General features: G+C 37.5%; 1 protein-coding gene across 1 annotated transcript in view; it reads left to right on the top strand.

Moving 5' to 3' along the window:
• Positions 1-14646, top strand: part of Grid2 (glutamate ionotropic receptor delta type subunit 2) — a 1241117-nt gene that overhangs the window by 713907 nt on the left and 512564 nt on the right. The window contains exons 5-6 of the mRNA XM_051202902.1: positions 4908-4961; positions 14277-14450. Of these exons, the coding sequence (XP_051058859.1) occupies positions 4908-4961; positions 14277-14450 (228 nt within the window). The remainder of the gene's footprint in view (positions 1-4907; positions 4962-14276; positions 14451-14646) is intronic.

Genomic DNA, 14646 nt, shown 5'->3' with positions numbered 1-14646 from the left:
AGCACACACCCTTAACTTCTGAGCTGACCCTGCAGTCCCCTCTGCTGCTGCATTAGGTAGTATAACTTTGTATTTATTTTGAAAGCATGGGGCCTCTTGGAGATGAAGAAATATGTGCCCCAAGTCCTCAGGATAGTGCTGCTCACCTTCACAGTGGGTCTTTTCCTGCTCAGATAAGCATTTCTGGAAACAACCTCATAGATATACCTGGAGTGTGTTTCCATGGTGATTCTAAATCCAGTCAAGTTGACATTGAGAATATATCATCAGAGAAACAATCTTTCCTAGTAGAATAACTATAGGAACAAGTACAAAGAATTTAGAAATTCTAGCATGCCTTAAAATAATTAAAGTAGTAATGTCTCCAATCCAGAATTTGGTTCTTTAGCTCAGCAATGTCAATAACCTGATACAGCATTACTGAATCTTAAATGTGACATGAAAAGACATCAATATTCTAAACTATTTACATTATCAGGGAAACTGATTTGGATTTCCAGTGGCCGTGCATATCTACACTCATCTCCAAAGTTCCTTTATATAAATGTGTCTACCTCAAGAATGAGCACTGTCAGCTGGTACTGGTAATCTGTGAGAAGGATAACACCCTAACCCTGATTCTCCTTTAATTCTCTGCTGAGCTTCAGCCTCCCTGTTATTCCGGTAGCCGCCATTTAAGTTCTGAGGTCTAAGCTGTTGATCTCTTTCCCCTATTACTCCCCTTTCCAAGTGATCTTTCTATAATTCTAACCCATTCCTTAAAACAATAGCCTTCTTTCAGTAATATTCAGTTAAAAGTCCAAGATCTCATGTGATCTTACTATTAATTTATGAAAAACAACCTTGACCTAAGGTAATTCTGTTACTCTTTTAGTGTGTATCTCTCCAGATAACATTTTGCATGTGTTATAGTGGGAGGAGGGACTGGTTATTTGAAACTAGATGCAACAGTACTACATAGATTTGTATGTATAAATATTCTTCATTTTGTGGTAAGGAGACATGGCATCTCTAACTTACCATTACTACGTATCATTCTAATCGCAATTGCTTTCCTTCTACAAAGAAAAATATACTTGTACAAGGAATTCTCAAATATTTAATGGCCACTGAAATGTCCAGCATACACTCCTCAATTTTCAGATCAAAATTTTATGAAACCACAAAGGGTCAAGTTATGCTAGTAATTGTGTTCATTAAAATTTAATAGAATTAAAAGGTATAGAACAGATATTAATATCAACATTTTGCATTATGCAAGACAGACGGAATTACTTAAGAAGTAAGCCCAAAATGCAATGTTTCATATTAGTTCAGTGGGACAGCAGAGACTGTGGAGAAAAGTTTCTCTCTGTGCCAGAGCCAATGTGATTTTCAAAATTCAGCTGGGCATAACACAGTGTCCTAGTTCTCATACTGAAAGGTATAGAGAACAGGCACCAACCAACAAGTAGGCACAAACACACAGGCACAGGTAGGCAAGATACAAGTGTGCTGTATCACTTCTGCTCACAGTATCTGTGCTGGAATCAGGAAGGTGGCTTTGAAAGAAAGATAAAGGATCGGTGACTTTAAAATGCCATCCCAGAAAGCCAGTAGAGGACTTGCCAATTCGAAAGTCTGCAAAGGTCCTAAAAGACACTGTCTCCCTACACACATGCCTCATATTCAAACAGAGACGCACACGGGTGCCCAACCATGACAAAGAGGTCTCCATAGATGACTTCAAAAGGAACAGACTATCTGCAGTAAGTGCTAATAACCTATCACTTGTTTCAAATTTATACTGCTAAAATGATTCTGTGTTGTGGTATTCCTGGGGGAAGCAGAGTGCCGCCGAGTACTTCTTTACTGTTGCGGAGGAAAGGTGTGCTGCTTCATGGCCTGGGATGAGGTGGTTGCCTGTGTTCTCTGTGGATGCTCCATACTGCTATCTGCTCTCTCCTGTTTATTTCAAGCCATGGTGTGAGACATTACTTTTACTTTCTACACAAACTCTCCATGTTGCTATGTGTCCATCCCTCAGTCCTGCCCTACAGTAATTTCTTAACAATAGTGACATGCAATGTGGAATTTGAATACTTGAACTGTCTTTATCTGTCCACATGGCATGCACCGATTATCTTAAAAAGGACAATTGAATCCAAATTATTGCTTCTCTTTTTGCCACTAATAATTTAGAATCGCTTTAGGGCTATGTCATCTGGTGCTTAGCCTTAATGTTTTTTAATCCATATTTTAAGTTTAATCTATACATGCATTTTTTTCCACTTTATACAGAGATAGATTTTTCCTACACCCAAATGTTGGGTTTATTTCTTTTTAAATTCTTATGGAACTTTCACTTATTTTCTGATGCTTTTTGCTGTTACTAAATCATTGAAATGCCTTTACAACTACTAATAAAGAAGACTAAAAATGAAAAGGAAACTTTGCTATTACTGATACAAAATTTATAAAGTATTTCTCCCATTAGTTAAAATTGGGACTTGTCACATTTTATATCCTCCATAAAAATTCTCACCTATAAGTGATCATGTATATACTTTAGGAACAATACTGATAAAACCTGAAAATGGAGAACAAGCTTTCATTTTTCTGATAACACATTAGCAAGTTCATGGGATTTGGAGGACTTATATGAAATAGTAAGAGATATCACTAGTAAAAACAAGTGCAAACTATTATATATGTGAACTGAAAAAACATGCAACAATATAGCAACTATGCATTATATTTCTTCTTATTCAATACACCTTTGAAGATGTGTTTTTCCATAGGACGAAGAATAACCCTCACATCCACTTCACATTTTTTTTATTTAATTTATTATTTTACATGTGGATCCAAGTTCCCTCTCCCTCTCTCCCTCCCTCCCTCCACCCCTCCTTCCCTTCCTCACTTTTACCCTCTCTGCCTTCTCACATGCACCCTGACCACCCTCCCCTCCCATCCCCCCACCCCAATTCCACATGTAGGGGAATGCCAACCAGGTGGAGTCATGTAGATCTCACAAGTCATTTGAAGTAGGGACTAGGGCTTCACTCCTGTCTCTAGGTTAAGGCAGTATCCGTACATGGGGGATGTGTTCGCAAGGCCCTTTTGTGCATCAGGGATACATCCTGGTTCCACTGTCTGAGGTCCCTTAGACTGCTCAGTCCTTCTGTCTGAGACCCATATTCTGGGGGTCCTGAGTCAGTCCCATGCTGGATTCCCAGCTATCAGTCTGGGGGTCCATTAACTTCTCCTTGTTCAGGTCAGCTGTCTCTATGTGTTTCTGCAAACTGGTCTTATCCTCTCCCTCTGCATCTGGATTCTAGTTCGACTCAGTGTTTAGTTATGGGTGTTTGCTTCTGTTTCAAACAGGTACTAGATGAGGGCTCCATGATGGTGGATAAGTTAGTTGTTGATCTCTCTATCCGGGAAGGGCATTTATGGTAGCCTTTCCACGGATGATCAAATTGTTAGTTGGCGGCAGTCTTGTAGGTCTCTAGACCTTTCTTTGGGTTCAATTTTCTCTTCAAACCGATATTGGCTCCCTCTTTTATGTTCTCTCTCTCTCTCTCTCTCTCTCTCTCTCTCTCTCTCTCTCTCTCTCTCTCTCTCTCTCTCTCTCTCCTGTCTTCTATTCCTACCCAGACTCAATCTTCCTAGTCGGACATGTTTTCCTCTCCTCCAGCTCTCTCATACTTCTCTCTCCATTCACTGACCCCCCACTTTCCCTGAGCTCTGGGGGATTTGTCCCTTCCCACTTCTGTGAGGGATTTTATATGAACCTCTTAGAATACACCTTGTATCCTAATTTCTCTGGTGGTATGAATTATAGGCTGGTGATCCTTTGCTCTAGGCCTAAAATCTGTATATGAGTAAGTGCATACTATGGTCCTCTTTTAAAACTTCCTTGATCACTCACTAATGGAAAGCATCCTCACTTGAGACCAAGTCTTGTCTACAAATACTGCCACTGAAAATACAGTAATAATTTATTTGAAAGCACCCTTTATGTACTCTTGATATGAGCTTTAAGAACACCTTAGAAAAATGTATAGTATGGATGTGGATAATTTGTTACAAAAGCTGCATGTACATATGTACATACAAATACGAATATAATGCACTTACATACAGATGCATTTTCAGAGCCCATTTTTGGACTATGCCAAATATTCAAAGTTCATTAGCCAAGAATTCTATCCCACTGGGCATGGTGGTCCACACCTTTATTTGGCAAGAACTCCAAGAGTTTAAGGCAACCCTTGTGTCCCAAGTCCTCAGCTAGGGCTACATAGTGAGATCCTGTCTCAAAAAATGATACTTAAATATTGTTTATCCCTTTGTCTGTTTATTTTTATTTTAAAACCTACAAAATTGCCCTAGTTTTAATTCATTTTGAACATAATATAAACTGCTGTCACTATTTTACTGTCACTATTTAACTTTAGAAATGAATCTACCTCAAATATAACACAACCAGTTTTTTCAGCATAGAGTTTATTCAGAACAGTAGTATATGCAGAGAGATGATAAAAGCATTAAGTTGTGATCAAATGAGATTATAAAGCTACTTGGATATTTATTAGGTATATAATAGCACCAAAATGTACTTAGAACAAGGGATATGACGTGAGATTTGAAGTCTGTGAAATTTATAAACATTATTATTTAACTGTTTTTTTTAATTTGCATTTTTCGAACATTGGTAAATGTTTTCTTCAGGGTTTTTAGCAACTCTCCTGTGCATCTGCCAGCAAACATTGCTACATCTACTCAACTTTGCTGATGGCTGTCCATCTGTAACTGATTCATGACTTCTGTAATAATACTTTTGTTTGTTTACAGAGTAAGTCCCTTTGGAGTGACTCCATCTTCATGATTAACTCTGATGACTTGTCTGTTTTGTCTTCTAGGTGGTGGAGACTAATCTGGTTGCTTTTGACTGTCACTGGATCATTATAAATGAGGTAAAGCCACCCCACCCCTGCTATCAACTGCCACCTTTTCACACATGGAGTCTCAGAAGGCCTCCACCTCTAAGAGGGAGCAGAACAGGAAGTAAAGGTTCAGTGTACCACATGAGTGCTGTCTAATAAAAATAGAATAAGGTTTTTATCTGAATTAAATAAATGGAAAAAGCCTTCCCTGCTGCGATTCTTTTAGCTTTTCCTTTTGCCTTAGAGATTATCTCTATGAAAAGTTCAGTGCTTTATAAGCAATGTGAATCTCCCAGGGGAGAATCTGCACTCCGTTTGTATTTTAATGTCTTTTTGAAAACTTTCATATCTATCTCCCTACTTGAGGATTTAATGGTTCACCATGAGCATGAATCAACAAAGAACAGATTTTTTTTCTCACAAAGAAATACAACTGTTTTAAAGATCCAAAGATGTGTCAAATTCCTTTAGAAAGTTTTCCTAACATTTTGCTAAAGGAATACAAAGGATTGAGAGTATGTTGCAATCTAAGAAGGTTGTTTCATTATCATTTGACAGTCAAGATCAGCAAAGATAGCAACAGACAAGACCTGGACAAATAGTGTGACTACACCTGCCAGCATGCTATGCCCTCAGAATGATGTTGACTAACCTACCTAATATTTTTAAATAGGTACTGTATTTTTTATGTACCAATGCTTTTGATGAGGTTATATGTTGATAAAATTGTTTTAGGGACAACATAGCCTTTTGAATAAAACTTTTGATTTTTCAGTCAAGAAAATTAGATTTCACCTTGCCTTGTTATCTGTTACGATGGACTTATTCTATAAACTGACAACATGACCTATCCATAGTGTAGATAAAGGGGGAGGGTTTTATTGTAGATGTGAGAGAGAGAATTGCCAGAGTACCTGGAAGAGTCCAGGGCAGAAAGAGAGAGTAATATATTGAATATGGCCAGCATATTAGCTCTGGCAAGGAAAGAAACTAGAGATAGTGATGGACAGAAAGGAAGAGGGAGTTTAGAGGAAAGGGGAGAGGGAGAGAGAGAACACAAGGAGTGATATTGAGAAATAGCAGGGTTAAAGGAAGAATGAGTAGCTGGGGGGACGTAAATCAGTGAGAGCAGGAGGTTTAGAGTATAGAAAGAGGTGAGAAAGGCTAAGATGCTAACATGGACTTTGAGACGTGCAACAAGTACTTTTGAAGGAACCTAGAGTCTAGCATGCGCTTTGTATGCTAATGTTTACTACAGATAGCTGTTTGTTCCTTCTGCCAACTATAAGGGAAATGGCTCCTTTTGCTAGAGGAAAACTGGATTCACAAGTTCCTGATGGGTGTTGGATTTTGTCTCAACCAGAAGCCCTCCTATAGTCTAGGACTGCTGTTTGGAAGTTTTGGAGTCTTAGAAGTTGGTGTTTCCTTTCCTTTACACCTAACACACACACACACACACACACACACACACACACACACACACACACACACACACACATATTTCTCCTGGGATTTATAAAAAGAATTCAGTAAGGTTCTATATTAACAAACCCTGAGGAGTAACTCAGTAGCCATCTTTTCTGTCACACATCACCATCACGCTCATGTAACATGATTGATTCTGAAATTGACAAGAGCGTGGTGGCGTGGTGGAGGTCTGTAGAACATAATTGCCTTCCCTCTCTAAACAGAAAAATAAAATACTGCTGTTTCTCCTTTTTAACTCAAGGTAAAGATAATAGAGCCATTTCCCTATCTGGTCTAGGAGTGAGTATGTGATTTGTCACTACAATCTTTGTGTAATATTTTTGAGATTCTTACAAGCAGTATGGGTGTACAAGATGTCTTTTCAATGGCCTTCTCGTTATGCCTCTTACGTTTTCACCCGATGTCTAGTATCTTAACTTCTTTATACAGTTTGGAGACCAGGTATGGGGTTGATGAAGATCTTTTCTATCCTGCAGGCAGTCATTTTGTCTTATTTACCATTCTCTCTTCTATCAGGTTCAGTGTACCTGGATTTATCTTGAGGTCTTTGATCCACTTGGAATTGAGTTTTGTGCATGGCAATAGATATGGATCTATTTGCATCCTTCTACATATTAACAACCAGTTATGCCAGCACCATTTGTTGTAGTTGTTGTATTTTTTCCATTATACCATTTTTGCTTCTTTTTCAAAACTCAGTTGTTCATAGGTGTATGGATCAATGTGAGAGTTTTAATTCCAGTGGTTCACATGTCTGTTTTTATGCCAATATTAAGTGTTTTTCACGACTGACTCTATAGTAGAACTTGAAGGCAGGCATGGTGATGCCTTGGGAAGTTCCTTTATTGTACAGGATTGTTTTAGCTATTCTTGATTTTTTGTTTCTCCATATGAAGTTGATTATTAGTCTTTCCAGGTCTGTGAAGTTTTGTGTTGGGATTTTGATGGGGATTGCAATGAATCTGTAGATTGCTTTTGGTAAGATTGCTGTTTTTATTATATTGATCCTACCTATCTGAGGAGCTCATGGACTCTAGACTTACAGCTGGGGAGCCTGCATGGAATTGACCAAGGCCCTCTGTGACAGTTTTGTAGACTGTTCTGTTTGTGGGTCCTGTGGTAGTGGGACAAGGATCTGTCCCTAGTACATGAGCTGTCTTTCCTTGAAGCCCATTCCATATGGTTCAATGCCTTGCTCAGCCTTGATGTGGTGGGTGGGAGGCCCAGGGGAGGAGATTTGGTACTGCTTCAACTTAATGTGCCAGGCTTTGTTGACACTCCATGAGAGGCATTACCATGTAGCATGAATTCTAATCAGGCTTAGTAATAAAAACCCAGAGTCAGACATCAGGGGGCATGGGGGGGGGGCTGAAAGATCAGGGAAGCAGAGTGGTCAGCTACTAAAGAGTTATTACCTCTACTAATGCTAAGACCAAAGGAGTGAGCCTGTCTTTATAATGCATCCTCAGACTGCTTAGACTGCACTAATCTGCAGATTTTATCTCTCTCTTGTCTCCTCCCATCTTATATTCCTCTCTGTCCCCAGTAATATCCCTCTTGTCTCTACCTCCTCGGTGCTAGAATTAAAGGCCTGTGATCCTAAGTGCTGGGATCACCTTTGTGTGAGCTCTTTTAAATAGATTCAATCTCACATACCCTAGAGTGGCCTTGAATTTATAGAGATCCATCTGCCTCTCTCTCCAGAGTGCTGGGATTAAGGTGTGTGCCAGAACTCCTGGCTTCTATGGCTAGCTAGTGTGGCTAGCTTTGCATTGTGATCTTCAGGCCAGCTTTATTTATTAGATCATAAACAAAATATCACACATTATTGGGATGGGGGTGGGTTAAGGAGAGGTGTGGGGGAGAAGGGAAGGGAGGAGGAACTGTGGTTGGTATGCAAAATGAATTTTAAATATGGTTCATAATTTCATGTAGGCTTCTACATTTTGCTTTTTCTAAAAGAAAACTAAAGTTTGAAGATAGTAAATAATCTATCAAGTATTACAAAAATCATTAAGTGGAAATAATGGGGTTTTAATAGCACTCTTACCAATGTAAAGCTTCAGTTGCTCTTGGGTTTGTTTTATTTTCAATAATTCTCCTTTTGAGTTATACTTTTGAGATCTCTGTCATCTTCAGTATACTTTGTAAATTTATTTATTTATTTATTTATTGTAAATAAGGAATCCTTCTGATCCCTGTCTTCATCCCACACCCAGCCTCTCTTAAAGACCACACAGGATTCAAGTTCCAGAGCAAACAGAGTTCTTCTATTTCTTTGTGTCCTGAAAGCTGGCTAGGGAGAAAAATAAGCAAACAAATGAACACCATCTTTCTTTTTACTTAGTTTTATTTAAATTAAAAACAATCTTATCTTACATACCAATCCCAGTTCCCTCTCCCTCTCATCATCCCATTTCCCCCCATCAATTGCCCATCCCACCCCCATCAACTCCCCAGAAAGAGTAAGGCCTTCCATAGGGGATCATCAAAGTCTGTCACATCATTTGGGACAGGACCCAGGCCCTCCACCCCACTTTGTATCTAGGCTGAGAGAGTATTTCTCTATAGTTAATGGGATCCCAAAGCCCGTTTGTGCACTAGGGATAAATATTGGTTCCACTGCCCAAGGCCACATACACTGCCCAGTCCCCCAACTGACACCCACCTTCAGGGGAGTTTTAAATGGAATGGTCATTCTTTTCTACCTTTTTGGTGAGACTGCAAAAGGGACCCTTACATTATTATTATTATTATTATTATTATTATTATTATTATTATTATTATTATTTTCCCTATCCACTTTTGCTCCTACAGTGATACTTAAATCCTGAAAGTGTGAATGTGGCTAGAGTTCAAAGGTCAACTCCCACTTCAGTGTAAATTTCCCTTTCATCTCTTATATTACAAGCTATATCACACATACATAGTTGAGTAAACTAGCATGGTTGATGTCTTAGCTACCACCTTGTAAAATAAAGTATCCAATAAACAAAGAAATCTCACTGGTCAATTACTCATTCAATGTTAGCACTACAGAAGGTGCTAGGAGACCACAATTATTTGCTCAACCTGAAGAGTTTGCTATGAATGATTTTAATGATAGCATCATTTTTACTGTTTTGAAACCCTTACTGTGTTTTACTCAGGATCATATTTTCTAATTCATGAGGAAAATGCCATTTCTCTCTAGCAAGTCAATACTGTTTAGAATTAAAAATAAAATGTTCACTGCCTGTGTCATTTACATCAGTGATTGTGATTATCTGAACCAGATAGGAACACAAAGAACGAACATGTTTGCAAGGAAAAGTATTATCAGCCAGTACATCCAAGTTCAGCTCTTTCCTTGTATCCAGTTTCATTCAGCCACTTATTTTCTTGAAGTTTCCTTCAGGAAATTTGGCCAATATCCTTTTTTCCCATTTTTTTCCAACTTATAAGCCTATTATAAAAATTAATAGAAAAATCACAATTAATCAAAATTTCAATAAAAGAAAAAAGCATGTATTTTTCAAATTTGTTAAGAAGTTGAATATTTCCCCAAAGAACAAACCCTCACCAATATGCAAATGCCTATTTGACTGAACATGAAGAAAGTGATTTTCTTTTTGTAGTTCAGTTTGCATAACTATGGTTCAGCAGCTATTTTAAAACAGGTTGCAAACATTTATTTAATCTTATTGCACTGATAGTTTCATAGAGAGGGGTTATAAATCAAAGTTGACATTGTGCATTATGGCACAAGTTATAGAAACTTGAAAACAATATATTTTGTTTTAATTTGTACCAAGTATGCTGTACTAATGAGAGGTTGTGCAAGCTCACAGGGAGCAATCAATCAAGTTAGGACTTGGGAAGGGTATTTTTACTCTCCTTGCACTTGGTGTGTCCATCTCAAGGTAGACTTTCCATAGCAATCATAACCTCCTTTTAGGGCCCGAAAGCCATTGGCTTGGTGCTCTGTTTTACAAAAGCCTGAACTTAGATAGAAACTTTCCTGTTTCAGATGCAATGCTTCTCCTCCGATTCCTAGGCCCCTGATGATGCTGACCCTGGTTCTCAATGCCTCCTCTCATTCCAGTGACTAAACACAAGTTTAAGCCATTATTCTCAGTCAGAGAGGAATGTGGCTTAAGGCATCAAAGACAAAGCCTTTAGTTTGGGAGTTTGACTTCTTGTTTTGAAATTTTAAAACAGAAATATAGTAGCTATAAAACAGAAATATAGTAGATGCTTTGTACTTTTTGCTCGTTTAATGATGAATTGATCTCTATACTAATAATTGAACAGAAATTAATTACCATTATGTTCCTCTTCTACTGATTTTTATTTCAGATTCCAATATAAAGTCTTCCAATGTGTTTCATGTTAGCATCAGACTTTCTGGAAATGTCACAGGGTCATCTGTGCCACAGCTTGAAGAACATAAACATACTAGAAAAATAAATAAATAAAAGAATCTTTTCAAACTGCACCACAGCAGACTGCAGCATCTCATTAGTGAAATATTCTATGTGAGCATTACTTCTCTTTTCAATGCACCCTCAGGATCTAATATTAAATGTCAGCTACTGACTCTATTAGAGGATGGTTAAATAAAACCTCACCATTGGTTCACACAGTAAATTTCAGTTTCCCAGAATTTACTGAATAGTTACTGTGGTCCAGGAACTTTACTGGATGCTACAAGATGAAAGACTGAAAAAGAGAGAACAAATGGAGTAGAGAACTAAAAAACTATTTTTCTGAAATAATTAATACAGTGCATATTATCAACTGATTTGATCGATACTGAAAGTTTTTCCACCTCTTCAGTTTTTATGGTTTCAGAAATGACTAAATTCCATGGGTATGTTCTGGGCAATGTCTGTTTCTATATTCTTATTAGATAATTTTTTCCCATGGTGGCACTTAAACATTCCAGAGTCCAGGCTACATTAAACTATTAGTGTCAAGTGAATATTACTTGCATATGTTAATTCAACTCTTAATAATTTATGATTATTAGTAATTAGCCTTTGGGGAAATGTTATGCTTGTTCCTAAAGAAGTAAAAATGAAAAGACACTTGTTTGCTTTTGTTGCAGTACTAATTGTATGTTCCTTAATAGATGCAAGCAAAGACAACAAAGGCAATGTTAGAATTCTGATTCTTAATAGTATTTAAAATCAGAATATTTCTGTATCTTTATACGAATCAACTGGCATATTTGGTGTTCTGGGTCCTCCAGGGACATTCCTTTTTCATAGACTAGTTCCTCGTGGGCTTGCTTTTAAAATCCTACAATTTAAATGTCCTTTAAAAAAAGAATAGAGCAAAGTAGACCCCGTTTGCACACGAGTTTGATACTATAACACAGCACTAACTTAGGAAATAATTGTTCTCCTGTTTTGAAAGGATTTCTGTTTTAGACTAACTGAACACTTGTCATGGAATGTTTTTAGGACTTTGTATCTGCCACTCTGGAAATGCACCTTTGGGAGAACAAATGAAAGTTGTAGTCAATATGAAGTCAGTCCTGATCAAGCGCCACACCACCCTGAAAGCATTTGAGAGACCAGGTGTCAAAACTAAAATTAGAAGTAAAATGTTTAAGACAGACTGTTAGTTTCCCGCAGAATCATCGTCTTTCCTCCCAGAAAATTACTTTCATTTTCATTCCTCAAATAATGACATGCAAAGATTAGTCTATTCAATTGGCGTTTCTTCAGACTGACTTGAAAGTAGAACAATTGAGAACTTCATCCTGTGGAACATTTAGATGGCAACCAGCCCTTTCTGGGTTTGGAGACCGACCTGAAAGAGGGGTTTGTCTCCAGATGGAGGGGTCTGAGGAGATGTTTTAGACAGGGGATCTTATGACTTTAAAACATTCAGCCACTAAGTGCTGACATAATGTTCACTTACTATCTTCATTGCTGTCATTCTTGAATATTAATCTAAGAGATGCCTGTTAGGAATTCTGGCTTCTTATACAATTAGTGCACATCATTTCATTTCTTTTCTGGTGACAGTCTAAATTCTTATATGAATAAAAATAAACAATCTGAATGAATTGCCTTCATTCTTATTTATAAAAATGTTACTAAACAGTGACTCAGTGTCATTTTTATAAGAAAATGAGATACCAGATAAAGCAGCTAGAGGTTTGCCTGATGAAAAGTGGGCCTTCATTATCTGCAGACTTTGGCTTTAATATGCTGGTTTGAAGTTCATCCCTGTGTGAGGTGAAGATTCAGATGGTAGTGTTGGTCAAGTTTCGGTAAATATTTATTCACTTAGGAAATAAGAACAATGTATTAACATTAAATTAAAAAAAAAACCCTTACTGTATCATTTACTACCATCTAGATGCAATTTCCAGGCCATAAAATATGGAATTTTAAAACACTTAAAAATATGGAACAACAATATTCATATTAATTCACTTTAAATTATTCCAGATTTATATCAAGTGCTAAAATAGAATTGACTGGACACTGTTGAATTCTGCTTTGTGGGAAGATAGTGGAAAATTCAAATTTTCCCAGACCAAGTGTATGGGTCCAGTGAAATGACAAGACTGAAGGGAAATGTTGGCTTTTAAACCACTGAGAGCCTTTGTTTATGGTGCATTGAGGATTAATTGCCTAGAACTTCCTGATGTTATTGTGGATACAGCTGATGCCACGTGACATTTTATAGTTAGAAAAACCTATGTTTCATAAAGAACATAAAGGAAGAATGTGTATTCTGGCTAATATGCCACAAAGAATTATACATTATAATTGACATGATAAGAAAGTAAGAAAATTAACACTTGTAGTTGTCTGTTTTACTTTTTCATTCAGTATTGGTTCCCTGGATATGCAGGAATGCAAACCGCAGTCCATAACTTATCCCATGTCAAATCATTTGTTTTCATTGCATAAGAATTGATTCACACCAAAAGTCATCACAAAAGCTTTATTGGCTTAAAAGTTTCCCAGTGGACATGATGGAGCCCATATTGCTTTGGCAAAGACTGCTGGGAAACTGATATTTGTGTTTGTCATTATTATTCTAATTCCAAGTAAGAAAGGTGTGGATATAAAACTATCATATTTTTTATTATTTCAGTGTCTGTTATTGAGCCTAATCTTCATGTCTAATTTCAGAACATGGACACATAGGTGATGGAAGTAAAAGATGCATTTCTTAGAGTTTGGCAAGCACACATATACATGGCCAGATTTGCTTATATAGCCTTAAGTTTTGTTGGCATGGTTCACTCCATGCAAATCAACAGAACTTCTGACATTGATGTAACAACCACAGCAAGAGGCAAATTCATTCATTAGTAGTTGCTGAGCATTCATTCCTTGCAACATATGTGGACATCAGCACAAAGACATTTTAAAACAGTATCTCCTTCTGATGTCTTTGTTCTCAGAAAACCCTCAATTTTTGTTGCTAAGAACAACATGGATCCTTCTTGCATTGCATTTCCCTTCCCAGATACAAAAAATACCTTGAAAGCTATTGATGAATCATAAGCTATAATTGAATAATATTTTGTGAACTATCAATATTTTTCTTTTATGTTATCAGCGTAATTGGTTGCCAGATTGCTTTTAATAAAACATATTTAAGCTACATGGTCCATGTAGACTTGTTTACACACCCATGTTCATAACTTAAAGCAACAGAAGACATGTATGCATGAATTCACCATTTTTGCTAAATGCACCTGTCACTTTAATACTGGCTAAATATGAAGCAGATGTGTTAGGGCAACAGAGTCCTTTGTAACTCCAAATAACTGCTCAGCAATTCCTTTGTGTTGCTACTACTATATTTGAGAATTTGCTAATTCTTCCCCTTCTTATCTTTTAGGAAATAAATGATATGGACGTCCAGGAACTTGTCAGAAGGTCCATTGGAAGGTTAACAATTATTCGCCAGACATTTCCTGTTCCTCAGAATATAAGTCAGCGCTGTTTCCGTGGCAACCATCGAATCTCTTCAACACTGTGTGATCCTAAGGATCCCTTCGCACAGAATATGGAGGTGTGTTCTAAAGCGCGGGATGTCTCCAGGGAGCATCTTCAGGAGCCTGGGATGACATCTCTGAGTGACACTAGACAGGGATGGCATGCGTTACTGTTTTGGGCACGTTCCCTCCTATGGTATCTAATTGTCTTTGGCAGGGAGTACAAAGAGCCTTTGTCTTTGATACCTTCCATCCTATTGTTGAAAATAATGC

The sequence above is a fragment of the Phodopus roborovskii genome, unplaced genomic scaffold, assembly GCF_943737965.1.
Source record: "Phodopus roborovskii unplaced genomic scaffold, PHOROB, whole genome shotgun sequence".
NCBI classification, from domain to species: Eukaryota; Metazoa; Chordata; class Mammalia; order Rodentia; family Cricetidae; genus Phodopus; species Phodopus roborovskii.
Note: the sequence above shows the minus strand (reverse complement) of the source record. Positions and strands in the feature narration are given on the sequence as shown.